The sequence below is a fragment of the Juglans regia genome, chromosome 10 (genome assembly GCF_001411555.2).
Source record: "Juglans regia cultivar Chandler chromosome 10, Walnut 2.0, whole genome shotgun sequence".
In the NCBI taxonomy this organism is placed as follows: Eukaryota; Viridiplantae; Streptophyta; class Magnoliopsida; order Fagales; family Juglandaceae; genus Juglans; species Juglans regia.
In genome coordinates this window covers 18,151,491-18,172,667 of record NC_049910.1, presented here as the reverse complement: position 1 = coordinate 18,172,667, position 21,177 = coordinate 18,151,491, and the positions used below count along the sequence as shown (strand labels likewise).

The window sequence follows — 21,177 nt, the reverse complement described above, 5'->3', positions numbered from 1 at the left end:
AATTTAACCTCAAAATTGTGAGAACATATAATTTCTTAAGTGATACTACTATATATTGGTCAATTATCACTCTTTACATTGTTATGCTTTTCATCGCTTTTAAATTATTTTTTATTATTATAAAAACATTAATAGTGGTTGAATAATGTTGATACGTTAAATTTTATAGTTTTCAATCTAATGGGCAATTACCACGGCCTTTGACAGTGACCAAAGCATCACTTGCCAAACCCAAAATCTAATTCCGTACCGGTTCGTGCTTTGTTCGTGATACATAGACGACTCTCAGAAAAGAAGTGGAGAACTGACAAAGATAGTACAGGTGAACACACAAGGCAGGTGAGAGTTCCTTCGATTGATAGGAAAAAAAGCAAAGAAAGGTGTCTGAGATAGAAATGTCAATGCCGCGAGTAGAGGAGGACGATGGGGAACAGCGTCGTCGTCGGAAGCTTGAAGAAGCCCTTGAAGTCAAATCCCTCAGGCGCATCATCAGCGCCTACCTCAAGTACGCCTATTTCTCTAATCTCTTCGTCATCTTCTTCAATTGATTAATTATTATTGTTTAGGTTTGAAATCTAACGGGAGTATGGTTTCTTTTACTCTGCTTTTCCTTTGTTTCTTAGTCTCCACTAAGCCGACGTCGTTGTACGATTATAAGCTTCTTGTGCTCATGGGAAAGTTTAAGGCTAACTTTGGGATGATTCTTGTATCCTGGGGAGTTGAATCGATTTAAGGAATATTGGGCAAAGGGAACTCGGAGTTATTTTTTTCAGTTATTTGGAATTGAAAAATATAATTGAAGTCCCCGTGAATTTTCCAATTGAAAAATAGTGGTTTCTAGGACTGTTTCTTTGATAAGTGATGCATCTGGTATTTCAAGATTGTGCCAGACGGAAGTATCTTTTTGGGTCATTGGTTGAAGAGTCGGGAGCCTCTTTTATATGAATCGGCGTTAGTATTCTTAGGGAATAGACTCGTGGGCTTGAGCTATGCCTATTTCCCTCATCAATAAAACATTTCTTTACCTATAAAAAAATTATTAGTAGGGAAGAGAATTTAGTCTGGAGTTATCTACTAGCTTCTAAGAGTCCTGGGTGCTCTTTGCTTTGAATTCCTAGTTGGTATAGTAGTTGTAAGTCCAGAGTCTTCAGAGATATTTATTAAGCTCGAAAAAAGACTTTGTTTAATTAATGAAAAACTTGTGTTCTGCGGACAAATAAAGACACGGTTATCCAAATTAATATATTAGCATGAGAAACTATGTTTTAAAATCAAAACATAAGAATGACTGGATAAAGTGGGCAGTTGGTAATATAAATAACTGAGAATTGAAGTATCTTCTTTATCATTTTTCTTGACTTATCAAAAAAAAAAAATGTTGATGTATCTTCTGTTTAGAATTTTCCTTCTTTCCTTCCAAATCTTTCTTCTATATATTTTTGAAAAGGAACAAAAAAATAATCTAAGTGTTTATATGTCAAATGTTTTTGAGCTTTCTAATCTTTTAACCCCTGCTGTTGTTACAGCCTCTAGATAGTAATGGAACATATATAAATTTTTTATTTATTGATGATTTATCTTAAAGTCATTAGCTGGGATTGATGCTTTACCAGATAACGTTCATTCAACTTTTATCTTCATATCCAAGACATATTTGCTTCATCAAATCTGCCATTTTCTTCCATTATTTTCTTTTTTATTAAACTCTTATTCACAGTTGCATTAAAATAAACTCATGCATGTATTTGATTGTGTTGGTTTGCCTTTTGTCTATTATCCAATCGCAGAACTTTATCTTCTTTTAGCTGTCATTACTGCTTGTGATGGTGCACGTGATCTCTCTCCTTAGTCTTAATACTTGTGCTTTCCTACATGGACTTCTCTTACAGCTATCCAGATGCTGCAGAAGAAGATGTCAAAAGATATGAAAGATCTTACAAAAGGCTACCACCTGCCCATAAGGTATTTGCTCTTCCCTTCCAAGGTGGTAGTTTCAAGTTGCAAGTGAAATGCTTAGGGATGGAATTGTCATTATCTCACTTAGTATAAAAGACAAAGTTCTGCTAAGCTACATTTTGCTATGTGCTTAAATTTTTGATCGAAGTAGTGTTATTTACTCCCATTTTGAAGGTATATTTGTTTTTTTAACTTACATAATTCCATATCCTACACTAGAGAAGTTTAGATGGACTATTCATCCATTGTGGTGTGTTTCCTTGCTTTTTCTGCTTTTGGATATGCTGGTTGTTGTTCCTTTTCCTAGTAGGACTACCACCCGTGGATAGCCCAAGTGGTAAGGGCGAACTTGTGTGTATGAGCCCCATGTCATAGATTCGATTCCCTTGGGATCAAACTGTGATTTAAGTGGAAAGCATGGTGGTGGGTTGCTGTGTTAGTCTCCTTGGGGGTTTAAGTTCCATGGGTGAGAGTCCTAAGAGCTCTACTGTGGGGTGGTTCTCCGTCATAAAAAAAAAAAAAAATTGTTTGTTTTTTTAGATAAGTAAAAATATTATATATATCAATATGAGTAACCAAGTACATTGGATGTATATAAGAAAATTTCTAACCCATACTAGAGAGTTCCTATTACCCCAAAAGCCCGTAAAAAACTTCCCAACATACATCAAGCCCGAGATAGAATAAATCACACCTCCCCAACCCCAACCCCACCCCAACCCCAACTCCATGCTTCCCGTAGCCCAACCTCCACCCAAAATACCCTCTATGTGAAAGACTTCCCAACATACATCAACCTCTATGCTCTATACTTGAGCTACCACCCTTAGCGTTATAGTTGATTGCACAAAAAAAGACGCTTTAACTCCCTGCTTTTCTTAAAGTTTGATTTTGTTCATGCGAGTGGCTTGCCTCAATCGTAGTGGTTAGAGCTTTCAACTGGTCTTCACATCCTCCACGTGAGATTCCCACAATATGCTGAATCTCATTAACCTTTTGCAAAGTCCAATCCGAAGATGATTCATCTATATTGTTTAATGGAAGAAGAGATACCAAGGGGACAACGTCTTCCCCTAATGTAGCGCCCGACATAGTTCCAAATGGTACCAACGATAAACCCTTGTTCAAATCCTGTGCCTCCTCAACAACACCAATGGTACTCTCCATTGGAGATTTGGGTTGGTAGCAAGTCCCTTCACCTCTTGTAACCTTGTGTGTGCAACTTCGACGGACCCTACTTTAGGCATTGGTGTTACACCATGATCACGTGACGGAACCAGAGCCAAGGTTCCTATCGTTGTTATCTGTGTCTTCCCACCATGCTCCAAGCCTTCCACAGATTTTGCTCCTGTCGTGGACTTCTCAGATACCCAACCTGTTGCCTTCTCCTCCATTATGACTAGGGACAAGTCAAAAAAACCTCCTCCAAGTGTTCCGTAGAAGCTTGTGTGCATTTCTGTGTAGGAGCTGTTGTCACTGACGAAGGAAAGCCTGCTTAGGGGTCCAACGGAAGTTCTGGGCTAGAGGAGACCCTTATCTTGGGGTTGGTAACCTTCGGCCCATAAGTGGAGCCCTTCTCAAACACAGGCCAATGGAGTTTCGGCCTCCATTTCGGGTTTGGAAGGCGAAATGAGCTTATGCGGCCCAGCCCAAGTTTGGCCTTCCCTTTGTCTGGCCTCATGCTATTACACCCAGCAACCTTCCTTTTTCTTATTTTTAGAGGCCTCATACGTTGGCCCAAGCTCAGGCCCAAACCTTTGATTATCTTAAAAATCCAAGACTTTATCTCCTTTCTAAACAATTTCAAATCCTCCTTCACACCCATTACCTCCTTTTTTAGACTATGCAGATACCTCTGCAACTCGTTTTCTCCTTGACAGCTATCCATTTCAGGTAATTGGCTTCTTGCCCCTTCCCTCTTCAGACAAAGTCCCTCTGAAAGTTCCCCTTCCATGCCTCCCTTTTTGTGTTTTTGTTCAACTGCCAGGTAATTGTGTTTTTGTTTTAACTCCATAGCTCTTCCAACCCATTCCTTCCACTCCTTTCGGGATCGCTAAGAGACCATGACACCCCCTCCCACCACCACCACCACCACCACCACCATAGTTAGTTACTTCCAAAAAATGCCCATAATAATTCGACCTCCTATGAGCAAACAGAGCTTTGATTCCATCCCTATATGTTTTGAAGAAGTCTTTCCTTCCCTCCGATAAAACACATTCTTCCACTGGACTGGCCAAGCAACAAGCACTGGCATGACTGAGCACCATCTCCTTGGTTACCTTCCTGCCCCTTTCTGTGATGCGACAATAATTTCCACCCTCCATAGACAACATAAACACCTTTGATTCTATTAAAAGATGTTTAAGAGTCCCCATTGTATAAACACTCTCCCAAAGCTGTATAAACAACTTTCACTGGGTCAAACTTCCCATCGTTATAGAAAAATCAGATCTGTGTGGCGAAAAAAACCAGACTGCTCAAAAACTTGGTTGTCGGAGATGGTACTGGCATCGGAAGTCCCTTGCTGGAGTCGCCGGTCTTGTTTGTGTCGATGGATGTGCCGGAAACACAGATCAGCTGCCTGAGGGATGGCCGATGACGGAACACAACGCCGGAACACAGATCTAACAAAAAATCGTGTTGCTGGAGGCCTGCCAACGCTGGACGACGTGTTAGGGACCTCGGTCAAGTCCCTAAACACTATGTTCTCCACGCCAATATGGTTGATGTGATGACCGATCCTCCGTTCATCTCTTGCTTGATTCTCGAACAATGGTGGTCAAGATGACCACTTGGATGGAATTTGGTCAAGTGTTTAGGCTAGAATGGATGAATGGAATGGTGGGAAAGGTTGGTAAACTGTATGGTAGCAAGGATGAAAAGTGGTGCACGACAATAGGCTAGAATGGGGGTTGGTGCCACTTTGGATTAGGTTTAGGGTTTGGAGGTATGGTGATGGGCGGCTAGGGTTTGTGTTTAGGATTTAGGAATTAGGGCAAGGCTTGGGCGGCTAGGGTTGGCCGAACAAGCTTGGGGAATGATTGGTGGGATGTTCCTAAATTCAAGGAACTCAAATGGAATGATTTGGCCGAATGGGGTAAGTGTTTGGGTCAACTAGGGATTCTTAAATTATAGGAATCATAGTTTGGAAAGTGGAGTGGGCGGCTAGGGTTTTTCCCAATTAGGGAAGTGTTGGTCGAATGGTCTTTGCTCACTATGGAAAAGAGGTTTCGGCCACTAGGGTTGGAAGAGTCCAACAATTTATGGAAAGTAGACTAACACTAGGTTAGTCGACTTTTATGAGTAAAATGGATTGAAGAGCCGAAATTCATGAAGAACACCAAGAACAATATGAAGATCACTCAAGAACAGAAGTAAGAACACTTATGCCTTAAATAATAAAAAGAACAATAAGATAATTCAACACTTGATTCACGAGTTGCACAAGAATTGAATAAACCTCATATATTGATAAACACAACTTGGATTCATGAATTGAACCAAGTTGCAAGAACAAGATAAATGAACTACACTTATTCAAAGAATTGCAAAGTGTAATCCTCTCATTGGGATCAACGAATATCACCCAAAAAGCCCAAGTGTTACAGCACCGATTTGTGATCTCTCAAACAAAAGTCTCTCCTCTTAGGAATTTGCCAAAAGATGTGAATGAAATGAATAAGGGTTCTATTTATAAGTTACAACTTGAAAACCCCCAATAGGTCCCTTGAAAGTAAATAATTAATAATTAATTAAAATAAAAATAATAAGATGAAGTCATGGACTAAACCATAGTGTGACATGCATGGGCCCATGGTGGACTAAGTGGTTGCATGTTGGTTAGTCCATGGCTAAGTGGTTCGGCATGGCCCAAGCTGGTGGCTTGGGCGTTGGCTGCATGGCACGGGCTGGAGCCGTGCGCTGGATGGCATGCCTGGTGGGCATGCCACTGACCTACTCCGCAAGGCACGGGCTGGAGCCGTGCGCTGGATGGCACGCCATGGGGCGTGCCACTAGCCTCGCTGGTGTGTAGGCATGGGCATGCTGGCGTGCGGCAGGAGGGCCATGGGCACGCGGGCGTGCAGCAAGGTAAGTCTGGGCGTGCGCGCGCGCATACGGGCTGGACTGACTGTGTGGCGCATGGGCGCCCGCATGGTCTTGCGGCACAACGGTGCGCGCAGGGCCACGCGGCCCACTGATGTGCGCACGGGCCTGCGCACTGGGAAGCGCCTGGGCGTGCGGCCCGCTGGGGCGCATGATGCCGCCCACATGGGCGCGCGGTGTTGTGCCGCGCGCATGGGCGTGCGGCTCGCTAGCCCACATGCTGGGCGCCCCGTGGGTGCCATCGCGCGGGCCAAGGCATACATGCATGCTGGGTGTCCCGTGCGTGTCACCCCACGAGCCAAGGCATGGTTGTGGGCTATCCAAGGTGCATGTCCCCACCATGACTAGGGCATGTGCGGTACCTCTAGAGGCAACTCGACGTGGGGGTCTAACACGACAACCCTTGGCGACTTCGCTAAGGGCCGGCGATCTTGTCTTTGCCGGCAGTGCAAAGACACTCTCCGAACTAGAATGGGTGGGTGAGTATTGACGTTGACACGAGAGTTCTGTCTGTGCGAGAGAGAGACGGTGGCAAGATTACAAGGATGGAGGCTAGGGTTTAGAAAGGCCGACAGCAAGGGTGGGATAGCTGCGGAAGGTTGAAGGGACGAGTATGGAGGCTAGAGTTTTTTGGGAGTAAAAAGTTGTCCAATGTAACTTTCGTATCAAAAAAAGAAAAAAAGAATGTTATTATCATGAAAGTTAAGATTAACAAAAATAAATGGTTAATGTTTATGCTTCATATATTTACTTCATTGTTTGGATATAATAATAAGTAGCTTTATTTTTTTCATCGATATGCCTTTCTGTAGAATAATTTGTTCGTGGGGAGAAATGTGTTTGAACTAGAATTGCTAATGATCTTATTGTGTTTGTCTACATTGCACATCTGCCTATTATCAAAGTCGAATGTGACTGTGGAACTATTCCAACATATTTATGTCTAAGGAAAATTGCACTATTACCCATTGTTACTTACATCCTAAACTTTGTCTGTCCACAACTTCGACCTTCATTTAAAGTTTTAGTACCAGTTCTCCCATCTAGAAAAAATCTCCAGTAACTTCAACTGATATATATATATATATTATATATATAAATATATATTTTTTTGATAAGTAAGAGAGACAATTTTATTCATTGAATGAGATAGGCGAAGCCCATGTATACAGGATGTATACAAAAGAAAGCACCTAAATACATTCTATAAAGTAGAAAGCGAAAACAAAAAATCATGAGCTGAAGCTCTATTAATCACTATAGCAGAAAATCATTGCAATAAAGAGTATACAAAGAATTTCCGAAGTTCCTCCAAGGCGCGTTCCTTATCTTTAAAACAATGCTCGTTCCATTCCCACCAAATGCAGCATATAAGACACAAAGGAAGCATCTTCCACACCGCAATCAGATCCACAACTCTCGAAGGCATCACCCAAGCCAACCCAACTCTACTAAAAAATCCATCCAACAAAGCCTTTGTCACCTCGCAGTGCAAAAGTAGGTGATCCACAGATTCCACATGCTTCTTACACATAAAACACCACTCCATAACAACTTTTTCAAGTTATTGATTGTCAAAATGTTCCCAAGCGATGTTGTCCATATAAATAAAGCGACTTTGGAAGGCACATTAGACCTCCAAATATACTTTCAAGGGAAAGGAGAACTATGCTGAACAGTCAACACCTTATAATACGACCAAACCAAAATTTTTTACTTCCCGTAGGCTTCCACAACAATCTATCCCTCTCATTATCCCCAATACCCTGGGAATATAAAAAGCTGAAAAAATCTGAAACATCATCAAGTTCCCAATCCTGTACTGCTCTAATAAAACGAAGATCCCACTGCAAGGATGCATTAGAACGGACTAACAAATCAGAAACAGATGCATGCTAATCAGCTAACATAAGGAAAATAGTCGGGAACACTCTATAAAAGGCCCAATCACCATACCAATCATCAAAACAAAAACGGATCCTTGAACCCTCTCCAACAACCTAGTTAACATATTTAGCAAAACTCTCCCACCCCTTTCTAATAAACTTCCAAAGACTCATACTATAAACCCCCTTAGCTTCCTTATAACACCAACCCCCCAATCACTCCCATATTTCCAATCTATAACCTCCCCCACAACGACTCTCCTTCCGATTGATACCTCCAAAGTCACTTCCCCAACAAAGCCTTGTTGAAAATTCTCAAAGTATATGGACCCCTAGACAATTAGAAATAGGAGATCAAACTCTATTCCAACTAACAAGATGGAATTTAGTCTCCTCTCCCATTCCACCCCATAGAAATGCACAAAAAATTCTCAATCCGGTTTGCCACCCTTGCAGGCAATGGAAATAAAGATAGGTAATAAGTTGGGAAGTTGGAAAGTGTACTTTTAATTAATGTAATTCTACCCCCCCTTTTGATAAATATAGCTGCTTCCAACTCACCAATCTCTTTTCAATCTTCTCCACCTCCCCATCCCAAATAGCCTTAGCCTTGATGGACGCCCCCAACAGAAGGCCTAGATATTTCAATTGTAAGGAAGAAACTTTCCTCACCTACCCCACCGGAACCATCTCCTGACTTACCCTAATTCATCTTAAGGCCCGTAATAGCTTCAAAACATAGTAACACAGCCCTTAAGGCTTGAATCTGACCACGATCAGCATCACCAAAAATAAGAGTGTCATTTGCAAAAAGAAGATGAGCAAGTGTGATAGATCCATCGTTAGCATTTCTCACCAAAAAACCAGAGAGAAAACCCCCTCCTACAGCAGTCTCCACCATACGACCCAACACCTCCATGATAATAACGAAGAGGAAAGGGGATAACGGGTCCTCTAGTCTCAAACAGCGAGCACTATGGAAAAAACCATATGGATTTCCATTAACCAATACTGAAAACCGAGCAGTAGAGACACAATGTCTAATCCACGTGCACCGCCTCTCCCTGAAACCACATCTCTTGAGCATATAGAAAAGGAACTCCCAATTCAAATGATCATACACCTTTTCCATATCAAGCTTATAAAGAACTCCAGGAATGCCCTCCCTTAATCGACTGTGTAAACATTCATTAGCAACCAGAACAAAATCAAATATTTGCCTACCCCGAACAAAAGCATTTTGGTTATAGATAATTTGCTCCATTACTGTACTCATACGATTAGCAAGCACTTTCGAAATTATCTTGTAAACCCCCCACTTACAAGGCTGATAGGACGAAAAGCCTTCAACTCTGTGGCCCCAGATTTCTTAGGAAAGAGAGCAATAAAGGTGGCATTAAGAGATTTTTCAAACTTATGAAAGGAAAAGAATTCCTAAAAAACCTGCATCACATAACCTGCATTTTCCACAATTTCCCTTTCCTCCACTGCTGGCACAGGGGGCGCCACCTTTAACCCTTCCGAAGCTTCCTCATAGGTTATTAGGACTTTTTGTGCCTGGTTAGTAGACAATGGCTCAACAACAGTGGCCAAGACATCCTCGTGGGGACTGGGTTGTCTATTACCCAAACGTCTCCTCTGACCTCGTCGGAGTTGTCTGTGCGCTAGTGACCTCCTTCGAGGTGGTCTGTGCAGTTATCGAGTCTTCGTGAGCAAGAGAGATTGAGGAAATCCCTCCTCCATGCTCAGATATTACAACCTCCAGCGACGAGACCTCCATCGGAGCTTCTGTGACCTCCAACGAAGTTGACTGAGCTTCGCCGGCGATGATGGCTTAGGCCCACTCGTCAACAAGCCACTAGCAACCTGTGGCTTCTTCCTCCAAAATGGGCCTCCAAACTAAGCTGGCCTCTCCTTGGGCTGGAGCCCATTACCCATGTTGGCCTCTCCTTTCCCCAACCCTCCATTCGATTCCTGTAAGCCCAGTTCACCGCCCAAGCCCACGCCCACCACCCCATATCCCTCAACGCACCGTATTAGCCAAAGCACTTTATTAGTTAACTCCCCCAACGAGCTCTGCATTTCGCGCAACTCCTTTAGAAGCTTTTCCTCTTTCAACCCAACCATCCCCCTGCCAACTCCTCCTCTACTCTGAGCAGCTACCGAAAAGGAGGGTCTCCCCTGACCACCTACTCTGTCCATATCCCCATATCCTTCAACACTGCTGCCATCTTCCTCCACCCCATTCCAGCCTGTCTTCAGGTATGAGTATGAAACTCTGTCAACCTCGCCCACCATACCCCACCAAAGCCATGTAGGAACCACGAGAGTTTGATCATCGCTGGGCAATGAAGCCTCTGTCACCTTCCCGACGAGCTAAGTAGTACCCTTTGCTCCCAGCCTTCAGACATTCCTCCAGCGTGTTAGCCACCCATTAGGTAGTTTCTAACCCCAGCCACATACAACTCACACCTTTCCACCCATTCTCTGTGATGCACACCTTACCCCCATCTCTTCTCACCTTAAAAACCTTTGACTCGATAGCTAAACAACTAAAAGAACTCATTTCCTTACTACAGTACCAGATATCCCACCGTCAAAAGCCCACAACCACCATCAGCGACATGATACTGGTTTGCAAAATCTAAGTTGTACGGAGAGAAAACTAAAGACCAATACTCAAATTGAAAACTGGTTGATAAAAATTTACTGTCAAATATCACTATTGGTTCTGTTTCCCTTGGAATAGCATTTGGAGAAACACGGCTCCATCGAAGGTGACATTTTTGGAAAGACAGTTGCACTAGGAATACTTTGTTTGGATAATTTAAGAAAGAAGTGCACCATAGTAAGAGATTGTTGTTGTATGCGCTAGAAGAGTGGGAAAACTACTGATCATCTCATGTTTCACTAGGATGTGGCTAGACTAGAACTTCATTTTAATAGGTCCACTCGACACCCAAATACCCATGAAAGCTTTATGGGCCTTTGGGTCATCTCTCAAAGGGTGATGGAGATGTTGGGGGTTTGAGAAGGGCAGTTTTAGATTTTCAAATACATCAAACGTTTCACATGGAAGGAATGCAACATCCCTAGTGTTGAAGAGAGTGAGATGAAGGTGGTGCTGCAATAAGCCAATATACTTAAAATCGTCTAGATTGGAAGAAAACTCATAACAGCCAATATACTTTCCTAGATCTTTTACTTGTTGGTTTTCCTCTTTTTCCTAAATGGGTGCTTTCTCTTGTATTCTTCAATCGTACTCAGGTTGTGTCCTTCTATGCTTTTAAAAAAATTGCCTTATAAAAAATTAATAATAATGACTGATATATTCCTTTCTTAGTCGCTATCTTTTATTCCCCAACTTGTGAAGTTCTGATATTCACTTTTTTCCACTACTTTTGTAGGCTTTACTGTTGCATTACCCTTTAAAGTTTCAAAGAATAAGACGGTAACTTCTTGGTATTTTTGTTTTTCATTATTCAATGACCATGATTGCATTTTAGATGAGCTAACTTGGTAATGCAATAAGGATTATGCATTCTTTCTCAAGTGCATCACGTGGATTTTTTCTTTTATTTTTTTTTTCCTTTTCTTCTGAAGTTATGAAGTTGATGAATTTTGCAGGTGTATTTCTACTAATTCATTTTTCATATTCAGCATGCTTCAGGTCTGTTTTGACTTCCTATCTAAATGGTATAGGAGAGTATCTTGTCGCTCTTTTTTTTTTCTTTGCTTACCAATATGCTGCCTTACAGGCATTTGAACCTCCGCTTGATATGAGTCAAGATGTAGATATTTGTGAAGACGGGCATCTTGAAAATGCTCTTAATGACCATCTCTTCTCGGGAGAAAGGAATGTTAGCTCCTATCCCACATCAACAAGTGGAAGCTTGTGTTTCACCAAATCTGACCAAGCCTGTTTTGGGGAAGAAAGCAATGCCTTGTGCGAGTCAGTGAAAGGGACAGTTACCATTGAGGTTTTAGCATTTATATGACCATATTAATTTTTGAGCAAATGTAAAAATTCATTATAGGGTTGGTTCCACCTATGTCTTTTTCATTTAGAAATTTGACCCCTGTAGATAACAACAGGAGATGAAAATTGATGGTAATTGCGACTCGGTTACTGGAAGGCATCCTCCAGGCTTCAAACATGATGAACAGATAGATGCATGTGGTGGAAATGAGATCACTAATTCCAATGGAAATGTAAAGTCATTAAATTTCCTTTCAAGTTATTATGTCTATGTAAATTTGTTTGAGATTGTCGAGATCTATTGTTATTAAGATATATAATGTTGGATTCTCCTGCATCACTCCAAGATAAGAAAATTCTAAATTAAGCCTTCAGTTAGGGCCACATGGTAATCCGTTGTGCTATTTCACCACTTCCATTATTTTTTTTTTCTTTTGACTTGACTCGTTATTTGTTATTATTTGGTATAGATTGTTGCTAGATTGCCTCCTTGGGTTGCGCATCTATCAACCCGAGGATAGGGTACAATTCTGTGTGAACATCTCACTTTTTCCTACTCTAGAAAATTAGAATTTACCCACTGTATTCTACAGTTTGAGATGTGAGAATGTATCAACTTCTATGATCTCGTGTTTTAACTTCTTTCAAAAGCCCCCCCGGCCCCCCCCCCCAAAAAAAAAAAAAAGAAAAGAAGCACAACATAGGAGACAAGGAGGAGTGATGGTAGGATTTGATGGAGTTGAAGTAAAAGAAACTTATTGTTTTACCTATTAAAAAAAGGAGAACCTTGTTGTTGCTTATCAAATTGTCTATCCAATATTTATCTATAAGCTTTATTTCGTTATAAGTTATGGATTTATCAGATATTTAGGGCTCGTTTGATTGTTAGACTGCACTTAACTCAACTGAGTTTGGTTCATATTTAGACATCTTCTAACATCCAAACACCCAACTCTCAAATCATTAAACTCATATCAACTTAAAACATCTTTACATGTGAGACCCACAACCTTTGTCAACTCAACACATCTTTACACGCGGGACCCACAACCTTTTTCAACTTCCCATAAATATATCTAAACTCATCTTAACATTCAAACACATCTAAACCATCTTAGGTGGGCCCCACAGAACTCACTCCACCATCTCAACTTATTACTATTCATAGAGAACTCAACTTAGCTCAGTATCCAAACGCAGCCATAATATTAAGTTGGAGATGTGTAGTACGTTAATTTGAACAACCTCTTCTGAGGGGTCCACAGCCTTTTTTTTTAGTTTAAAAAAACTCCTAATATGTAAATTGTTTGATGCTTTCCTTGCTATTTCACTTATTCAGGTGTCTTCGTTGTCTCATGAGTGGTTGGATCCATCATTTCAGTTGAATGTTCCTTTAGTTGATGTTGATAAGGTATGTTGGGTAACTGGTTTTATTTATTAGAACTTGTACTTCCAGTTTCTAATATTTTGTGTAAGCACTTGTTCTCTTTTCTTTGTTATTTTATATCTTGGTCTTATGGATGATTATTCAGGCCCATTGATGTAGCTATATTGCATTTGTAACATTATAACAAGTCTGGAATTTAGAATTATGGATGGAACAATTGTTTCGTTTTCAGAATTTACACACACACACACACACACATATATTTGGAACAATTGGAAGAAATCATATGATAGATTTGTGGGTAAATAGATTGATGCATATTTAGGAAAAAGACATTTGAGCTAGTTGTCAATAATATTCATAGACGAGGGCACGGCTTTGGAAATTAGGTGGTACAATATGCAATAGCTTGTATGAGAATATGCAGTGCTAGAATGCATTTGTTTGATGGAAAAGACAAGTTTTTGGAATTATTTTTTTTTTATAAGTAAAATAAAACCACCAAATGTTAATTACAAAGATAGAAAAGCCCTAATTATGTAGGGACATTAGAAACTAAGAAGTCATGAAGGTCCATGCCATTAAAATCCACAGCAATGGCCCAAGTACAAAGAGTCATAAAAAATAACAGTTTTAGCTCCGCCAAGGATCTCTCTATCTTCAAAAGTCCTCCCATTGCGCTCTTGCCATAAACACCACATAATACAGATGGGGATCATCTTCCAGACCGCTCTAATCTGTCTAACACCTCGAATTGGGGTCCAGCAAGCCAATACATCCAAAACAGTTTCCGGCATAACCCATGCTAAGTCCATTCTTTTAAACTCATCCCAAAGATTCTTGGCTACCTCGCAGTGTAGAAGTAAATGATTCACTGACTCACCCCTACTTTTACACATACAACACCAATTGGCAATGACTATCCTCCTTTTTCTCAGATTATCCGTGGTGAAAATCTTACCCAAAGACGCTGTCCACACAAAGAAAGAAGTTTTAGGGGGAGCCTTATGACGCCATAGTCTTCTCCATGGAAACTGTATCTCAGGAAACGTTGTGAGAACCTTATAGAAGGAACGAACAGTGAAAACTCCTTTCCTTTCAGGACTCCACCACAAATCATCTTCATGCTGGATATTAGGGTGGCAAGAGTACAAGAGACGATAGAAATCTACAAAACTCCCCATCTCCCAATCCTGTGCCGCTCGGTTGAAGTTGATGTTCTAGTAGATGCTCTTACCTGAGACTTCCATAACCTCCGCCACTGTGGCCTCTTTGGCACTTGCAATCAAGAAAAGAGTAGGAAACAGATCTTGTAGCACATTGTTACTACACCAAGCATTCTTTCAAAATCTGATCTTGGAACCTGTCCCCAATTGCAATCTAGTGTGTCGATGGAAAACCTCCCATCCTCTTCTAATATGTTTCCATAGCCCCATTCCATAGGCCCCTCTTAACTTCTCTAGTACACCAACCCTCTCCTAAATCACCATATTTGTTCTCGATCACGGTCTTCCATAAAACATCTGGTTCCTTGGTATATCGCAACAACCATTTGCCAAGTAACGCCCTATTGAATAATCTCAAGTTTCTAATCCCCAAACCACCATTAGAGATAGGACGGCACACCATCTCCCACTTGACTAAATGGAATTTAAATTCATCTCCTAGCCCCCCAATAGAAAATCCCTCTGAAGCTTCTCAAGTCGACCCGCCACACTTGCTGGTAAAGGAAATAACGATAAAAAGTAGGTGGGTAGGTTAGAAAGTGTACTTTTGATTAACGTAATCCGGCCCCCTTTCGACAAGTACATTCTCTTCCACTCTGCCAATCTCCTTTCTACTTTTTCAATTACAGGATCCCAAATCGAGCGTGCCCTCGGTGCTATACCAAGTGGTAATCCCAGATAAGTCATAGGAAGAGACGCTATCTTACAATCCAGTATGCTAGCCAACTCCCTTATATTCTGAACTTCTCCTATTGGCACCAACTCAGATTTATCATAATTCACTTTTAAACCAGACACTGCTTCAAAACAGAGCAACAATGCCTTCACAGCCCTCAACTGGTCTTGCTCAGGCTCGCACAAAATAAGCGTATCATCTGCAAACAGCAAATGAGAAATAGTAGTAATAACCCTACTCTGCAAACCAATCTGGAAACCACGAACAAACCCATTAGTCACTAAAGCCGAGGTCATTCTGCTTAGAGCCTCCATGACAATTACGAAAAGTAAAGGAGATAACGGATCTCCTTGTCTCAAACCACGAGAGCTCGGGAAGAAACCCTTTGGACTGCCATTGATCAACACAGAGAAACGTACCGTGGAAATACACCAACTGATCCAAGACCTCCACCTTTCTCCAAACCCACACCTACCCAGTAAATATAGAAGAAAATCCCAATTAACATGATCATACGCCTTTTCTATATCAAGCTTACACATAATCCCTGGGTTGCCAGCCTTAAATCCACTGTCCAAACATTCATTGGCAATTAAAGCCGCATCAAGGATCTGTCTACCCTTAACAAAAGCATTTTGAGGCTTAGTAACGATCTTCCCCAATACCCCACTTAGTCGATTGGCAAGCACTTTTGCAATGATCTTATACACACCATTCACTTTTGAGTTATATTATTTGCAAAAGGTTCCATATTCAGCTAATTGAAGTACTTGTTTATGGACAAGTGGGATATTTGTTTGAAACGAAAGATTAACATTATAATAGAAATATGAAAGCGTCATTGCATTTCATGGATCTTTTGATTAAGGCATTTCAGAAATTTGTTTAAGTGAGGGAATTCAATTATTCACTTATTACTATTGTCAATATCTGCTATAATCAAGATTAATTGTGTATGCATCTTAAATGTTACTCTAGAGAGTTCTTGGAGTGATTATGTTTTGGCAGTTGCCAAGTAACCAATTTGTTTTGAATTGTCTGAGCTTTAAGACAATAGATACTACTAGTGATGTAGCCTTCTGCCTGTGAGTCTGAAAAACACTTTCTTTACCTACAACAACCAAACTCAACTTTAATATATATTATAAATACAACAAATAGTGCAAAAAGCATACTTAAGCATAATTTGGTCTCAGTTGATAAAAAAATAAGCTCATACTAGTAGCAATTACTAACACATAAGAGATCTCTGGATTTGTCTTGCCATGATAAAATAATTATGGTGCTTACTTTACCATTTGGACACCTTAAGGGGATCCTTTCCCCTTCTCCTTTGAGAGGGTTGCTTGTTGATAAACTGTCTTTAGATTTGAGTTTTATGTAATACAATTTCCTTTCTTTTTCTTCGTCAGGTTCGTTGTATAGTAAGGAATCTAGTTAGAGACTGGGCATCAGAGGTATTGCTTGATTTTCTTGTTGGTTTCTAAGTTTTGTTTTCATCTGGGATTTTGGTCCGAAATCTACCTGTTCCTTCGTTTTGTTTTTAATACAGGGGCAGAAGGAACGTGATCAGTGCTACAAGCCTATTCTTGAAGAGCTTGATGCCCTATTCCGTAATCGTGAGAAGGACAAGTATTTATCTCCTCTTGTTGCTTTCATTATCTCCAAAGTACTTTTATACCAGAATTGCATCTTGTCCTGATCAATCTAATGATATAATCATTGTTTATAATTGGGTGGGAGTTAATAAAAAGTTTTGTTGAACAGTCCTCCTACCTGTTTGGTTCCTGGAGCTGGACTTGGCCGGCTGGCTTTGGAGATTTCATGTCAAGGTACTTACATAATTGAAATTGACTATATTTGAAGCTTTTCTTTCACATGCATTTTAACTCACAGGCTGCTATTTCTCATTTCATAAAACAGGTTTTATATGCCAGGGAAATGAGTTCTCATACTACATGATGATATGCTCGAGTTTTATTCTTAATCAGTAAGATTTTATGACAATTTCTTTGTAATCTTGATCTTATGCATCTTCCAACCATGGATGAGATTCTGTATATATAAATATATATATATGTACAGTACATATATATTTTTTATAAGAAGGGGTTTTTGCATTTTAAGTTCTTCTAATTGGAGTTGTTTGATTATTAGTTCACAGAGCACTGGAGAGTGGACAATATACCCTTGGGTCCACAGCAATTGCAATTCACTTTCAGATAGTGACCAACTTCGTCCTGTTTTAATACCAGACATCCATCCAGCTAGGTATCTATACTGCCTGTTCATTCTTCGATGTTTTTGTGTTTTTCTTTCGAATGTGTTGAGACTTGTTATGTTTTCTTATTGTGTTTGAACATCATCCTGATTGTCCCCCCGATACAACCTTTTTAGAAGATGAACTTGCTCAAACAGATGTGAGTTGCCAATGTCAGTATTATGTTTGTAACTTGATACCGTTAAGACATTTCCCTATAAACATTGTCCAACTTCCTGTGTTGGTGCCTTTTATTGGTAATGCTCGAGGTCCTGCTATGCAATCAAATCTCATAATTCATCCTAGTGGCGTGGTTGGGTTCAAGTTTTCACCAGTACTCATGCAACATTCCAGGGATGTGTTGCCTGCATTATCAATAAGTCAAAAGGACTAATAATTTCTGGGGTCTTATATAGCTTAGATCTACTTGGTATACATCCAATATGGAACTCAGAACATGCTCGCGAACGCCTTCACAATCCACACAATTTGAGGTATCATAATCATGCGCTATACACATTTGTGAGATACCGGTAAAGGACTGGTCAGAATTTGAGCTCCCTATAAACTTAAATAGTGGTAGTTCAACTTAGTGCACTCCTCCCAATGTGGGAAAAAACGTGCCTATTCAACTATTTCAAATTTATAAAATCTGGGTGTTATAATGCATATCGCCTGTTATGTTTTTCCCCTGTAGTGATGTAACTTTCTGCCTGTTTACATTTTATCGGGCTTGTGCTTAGATTGACTTTTCTCCTTTACTTTCAGTTGCTCTTGCGATATTTTTAGTCATTTCTCTGAATGTGAAGTTAGTACATTTAGTTATACTCCTTCGTCCCAAAATGAGTATATTGATTCTAAATGGCATGGCTATTACAGGAAAGAAGAAAGTTCAACTAACTTTCTAACATGTCATTTATTCTAAATTAGAGATGGGCACAATTTCTAATGTGGATCTTATGTACTTTTTGGACAAGGGTAGCTTCGTGGCAGCATAAATATTTCTACATTTGGACAGTAACTTCTAAATTGGGATGTGAGGAGTAAGAAATGTGCACATTAATAATGTGGCTTTCTTTGAATAGGCACCATATTATCAGCCACACTATCTTAGACTAGTGGAATAATGCAATACTTTGCATTCTCATTCATGACACAGGCTTATGTATCAGTAATATTAGTTTTACTAATGTAATTCTGTCCTGTTTGTATTGTATTTTTGAATTATTTTCAACTTTTCACTGATGAGCTCTAGCTCAAAACACAGTCCCGCCCCATAATAATGCATGCATGGTTCAATGCCCATTGTATGCATGTATAACTTAACCCATGAAATAATAACCGTTGTTTGGTCTTTCAAGCAGTGCAGGAATTACAGAAGGCTTTTCCATGTGTGGCGGTGACTTTGTTGAGGTTTACAGTGATCCAAGTCAAGTAGGTAAGAGAACAGTATGACTTTTTTGAATGACCTCTTTTTTACATGGAGTAAGAAAATACAAATGAACATTGTAATTTTCAGGCATCTGGTAGCAGTAAATGTTACCTTAGGTTTTTGTTCAAATGTGATTGGTTTAAATTCTAAGATCTTTGAATTAACAAAGCTAAGTGCTGCCAAAGCAAGTTGGTTTTAGTAGATTGGAGGAGAAATGTCAAAGCAAGTCCCAAAGTTATATACTCGAAGATTCTAAATAACATCACTTAATACTTCCATGGTTTGTGGTGGATTTAGGAGATATGGGTATGTGATTTTGATGGTGGTGGAGGTGAGCGGACGAGGGCTGGCATGTGTTGCCATTGATAAGGGCTTTAAAAGCTGTATGGTGCAGAAGACATTTTGTTTGGCCTTTCAATAGAAATTAATTTGTGTTTGCTTTTCTTGAAGTGGTAGGTGGGAGAACAGGAATAATTTGTGCCTAGGAAGTATATATATGTAATGAGATGATTTGCTTTTATGATTGCGATTGGTTAGTTGGACAAGTTTTTTCATATGTATAGATATATTGCTATTTTAGTGCCAAAGAGTACCCTGGATAAATATTGCTAGCGTGTAGCACCCAGTCCCTGATATTTACTGCTATAGGTGCATGAAATCTACCAATAATGCTCACTATTCTAGTTGTGGTACATTGCAGGAGTCTGGGATGTGGTTGTAACCTGTTTCTTTATTGATACGGCTCACAACATTATTGAATACATTGAAATCATATCGAGAATATTGAAAGATGGTGGAGTAAGTCTCTCAGTCCGTATTGAACAGAAGTTTCTTCTATTTCGCATTGTTTTTATACCTTGGTTAATTTGTGTAACAGGTTTGGATAAATATGGGTCCTCTACTATATCACTTTGCAGACATGTACGGGCAAGAAGATGTGAGCTTCTTCTCCTCTCATTTGACACTAGTGTACGCCCGCACTAACAGATAGATCGTGTACTTAACATTAATATTTTCAGGAAATGTCCATTGAACTGAGTTTGGAAGATGTGAAGAGGATAGCGTTGCATTATGGATTTCACTTTGAGGTAATCTTTTGAGCCATACCTGTTCTGTTGCCTATGTATTTGTGAAATACAGCATATCTAAAAATCTATTATGCTTGAGATTGCAGAAGGAAAAGACCATTGAGACAACCTACACTACAAATCCCAGATCAATGATGCAAGTAAGCTTCTTATTCTATGCCCTGGGTTTCCCTTTAAAGTTCTCTTTTTTTCCATCTTGTGGATTATATATAATGTTGTTTCTACTCTCAGAAGTGATATCGATGAACATTTCTTAGTTCAAATAAACAGTAGTCGTTAAACTTAACACCCAAGTAGGACTTTAGGTGTGTCCAAAGCTGCCCGACCAGAGGTGGTTTAATAGCCAGTGGTTGGTAGAAAGTAATTTTAACAATCAAAGTCATTGAGATACTAAGGTCGGATGTGGAAACCAATTTATATCTAAGAGTTTGCTCATTTTCTAATGGTTCCATCTTTCTCTAATTAGCATGTCTATGCTACCTGGAATTTATACATTATAAGACTTAAGAATGCACAGGTGTCGTACCATATCTTAAAAAGCTTTGATGGTTTGGGCATCTCAGCATTTGATCTTTTGCAGAACCGCTACTATGCTGCTTTTTGGACGATGAGAAAGAAAACGACAACAAAGGAGCAACAAACTTCATAGATGTCTTCAAATTATCAAGTGGATCGTTTCTACAAGCTCATGCGACATTTATTGTCATTTTTTGCAGTACATGTGAAAGTGGGAATGATGCTGAATTTTATGCCATATTATAAGCTGTCATAAGCCTTTTTCTTAATGCTGAATAAAACTTTTACTTACATGTGTACGTGGAATATTTAAAAGCTGACGTGTTTTGCTGCTTATAAGTTTCTAGCCGATATTGCGATCCCTTTAATGCTTGGTAATTATTCATTGAATGTTATTAGTTCTACGAAGCTTATGCATTCATGCACATGCCTGGTATTAAAGTTGGATATATATATATAGTTAGGGAGATGCTGTTGGGCCGCCTGAGCATTACCGCTCGGCATGCCCCCTTGACCTGGCATGCCCATGTTGGCACATGATTAGGTTAAGAGCAATGCTAGGTACAGTCCCCACTTGGGGACTGCATGTGCAGGCTTAGGCTATTTTAACTTTAAAATTTTGTAAAATTACAAAATTATCCCTCCTAAAATAATGTTTTCTCTC

The 21,177-nt window shown here is 39.9% G+C and overlaps 1 protein-coding gene across 2 annotated transcripts; it reads left to right on the top strand.

The window, feature by feature from the left end:
- The first annotated feature begins 208 nt into the window (after positions 1-208).
- Positions 209-20,849, top strand: LOC108980594 (carnosine N-methyltransferase). 2 transcript variants are annotated; one of them, XM_018951567.2, is made up of 18 exons: positions 209-505; positions 1,890-1,962; positions 11,357-11,400; positions 11,577-11,619; positions 11,708-11,929; positions 12,045-12,161; positions 13,268-13,339; positions 16,630-16,674; positions 16,770-16,849; positions 16,985-17,049; positions 17,141-17,207; positions 17,375-17,488; positions 18,842-18,915; positions 19,610-19,707; positions 19,787-19,846; positions 19,929-19,997; positions 20,084-20,137; positions 20,578-20,849. In XM_018951567.2, exons 1-18 carry the CDS (start codon positions 396-398, stop codon positions 20,644-20,646), a joined length of 1,476 nt encoding a protein of 491 aa, XP_018807112.1. In that variant the 5' UTR covers positions 209-395; the 3' UTR covers positions 20,647-20,849. The 2 variants fall into 2 exon arrangements, with proteins under 2 accessions (XP_018807112.1, XP_018807113.1); XM_018951568.2 differs by having other exon boundaries at positions 243-505; positions 11,610-11,619.
- The last annotated feature ends 328 nt before the right edge of the window (positions 20,850-21,177 follow it).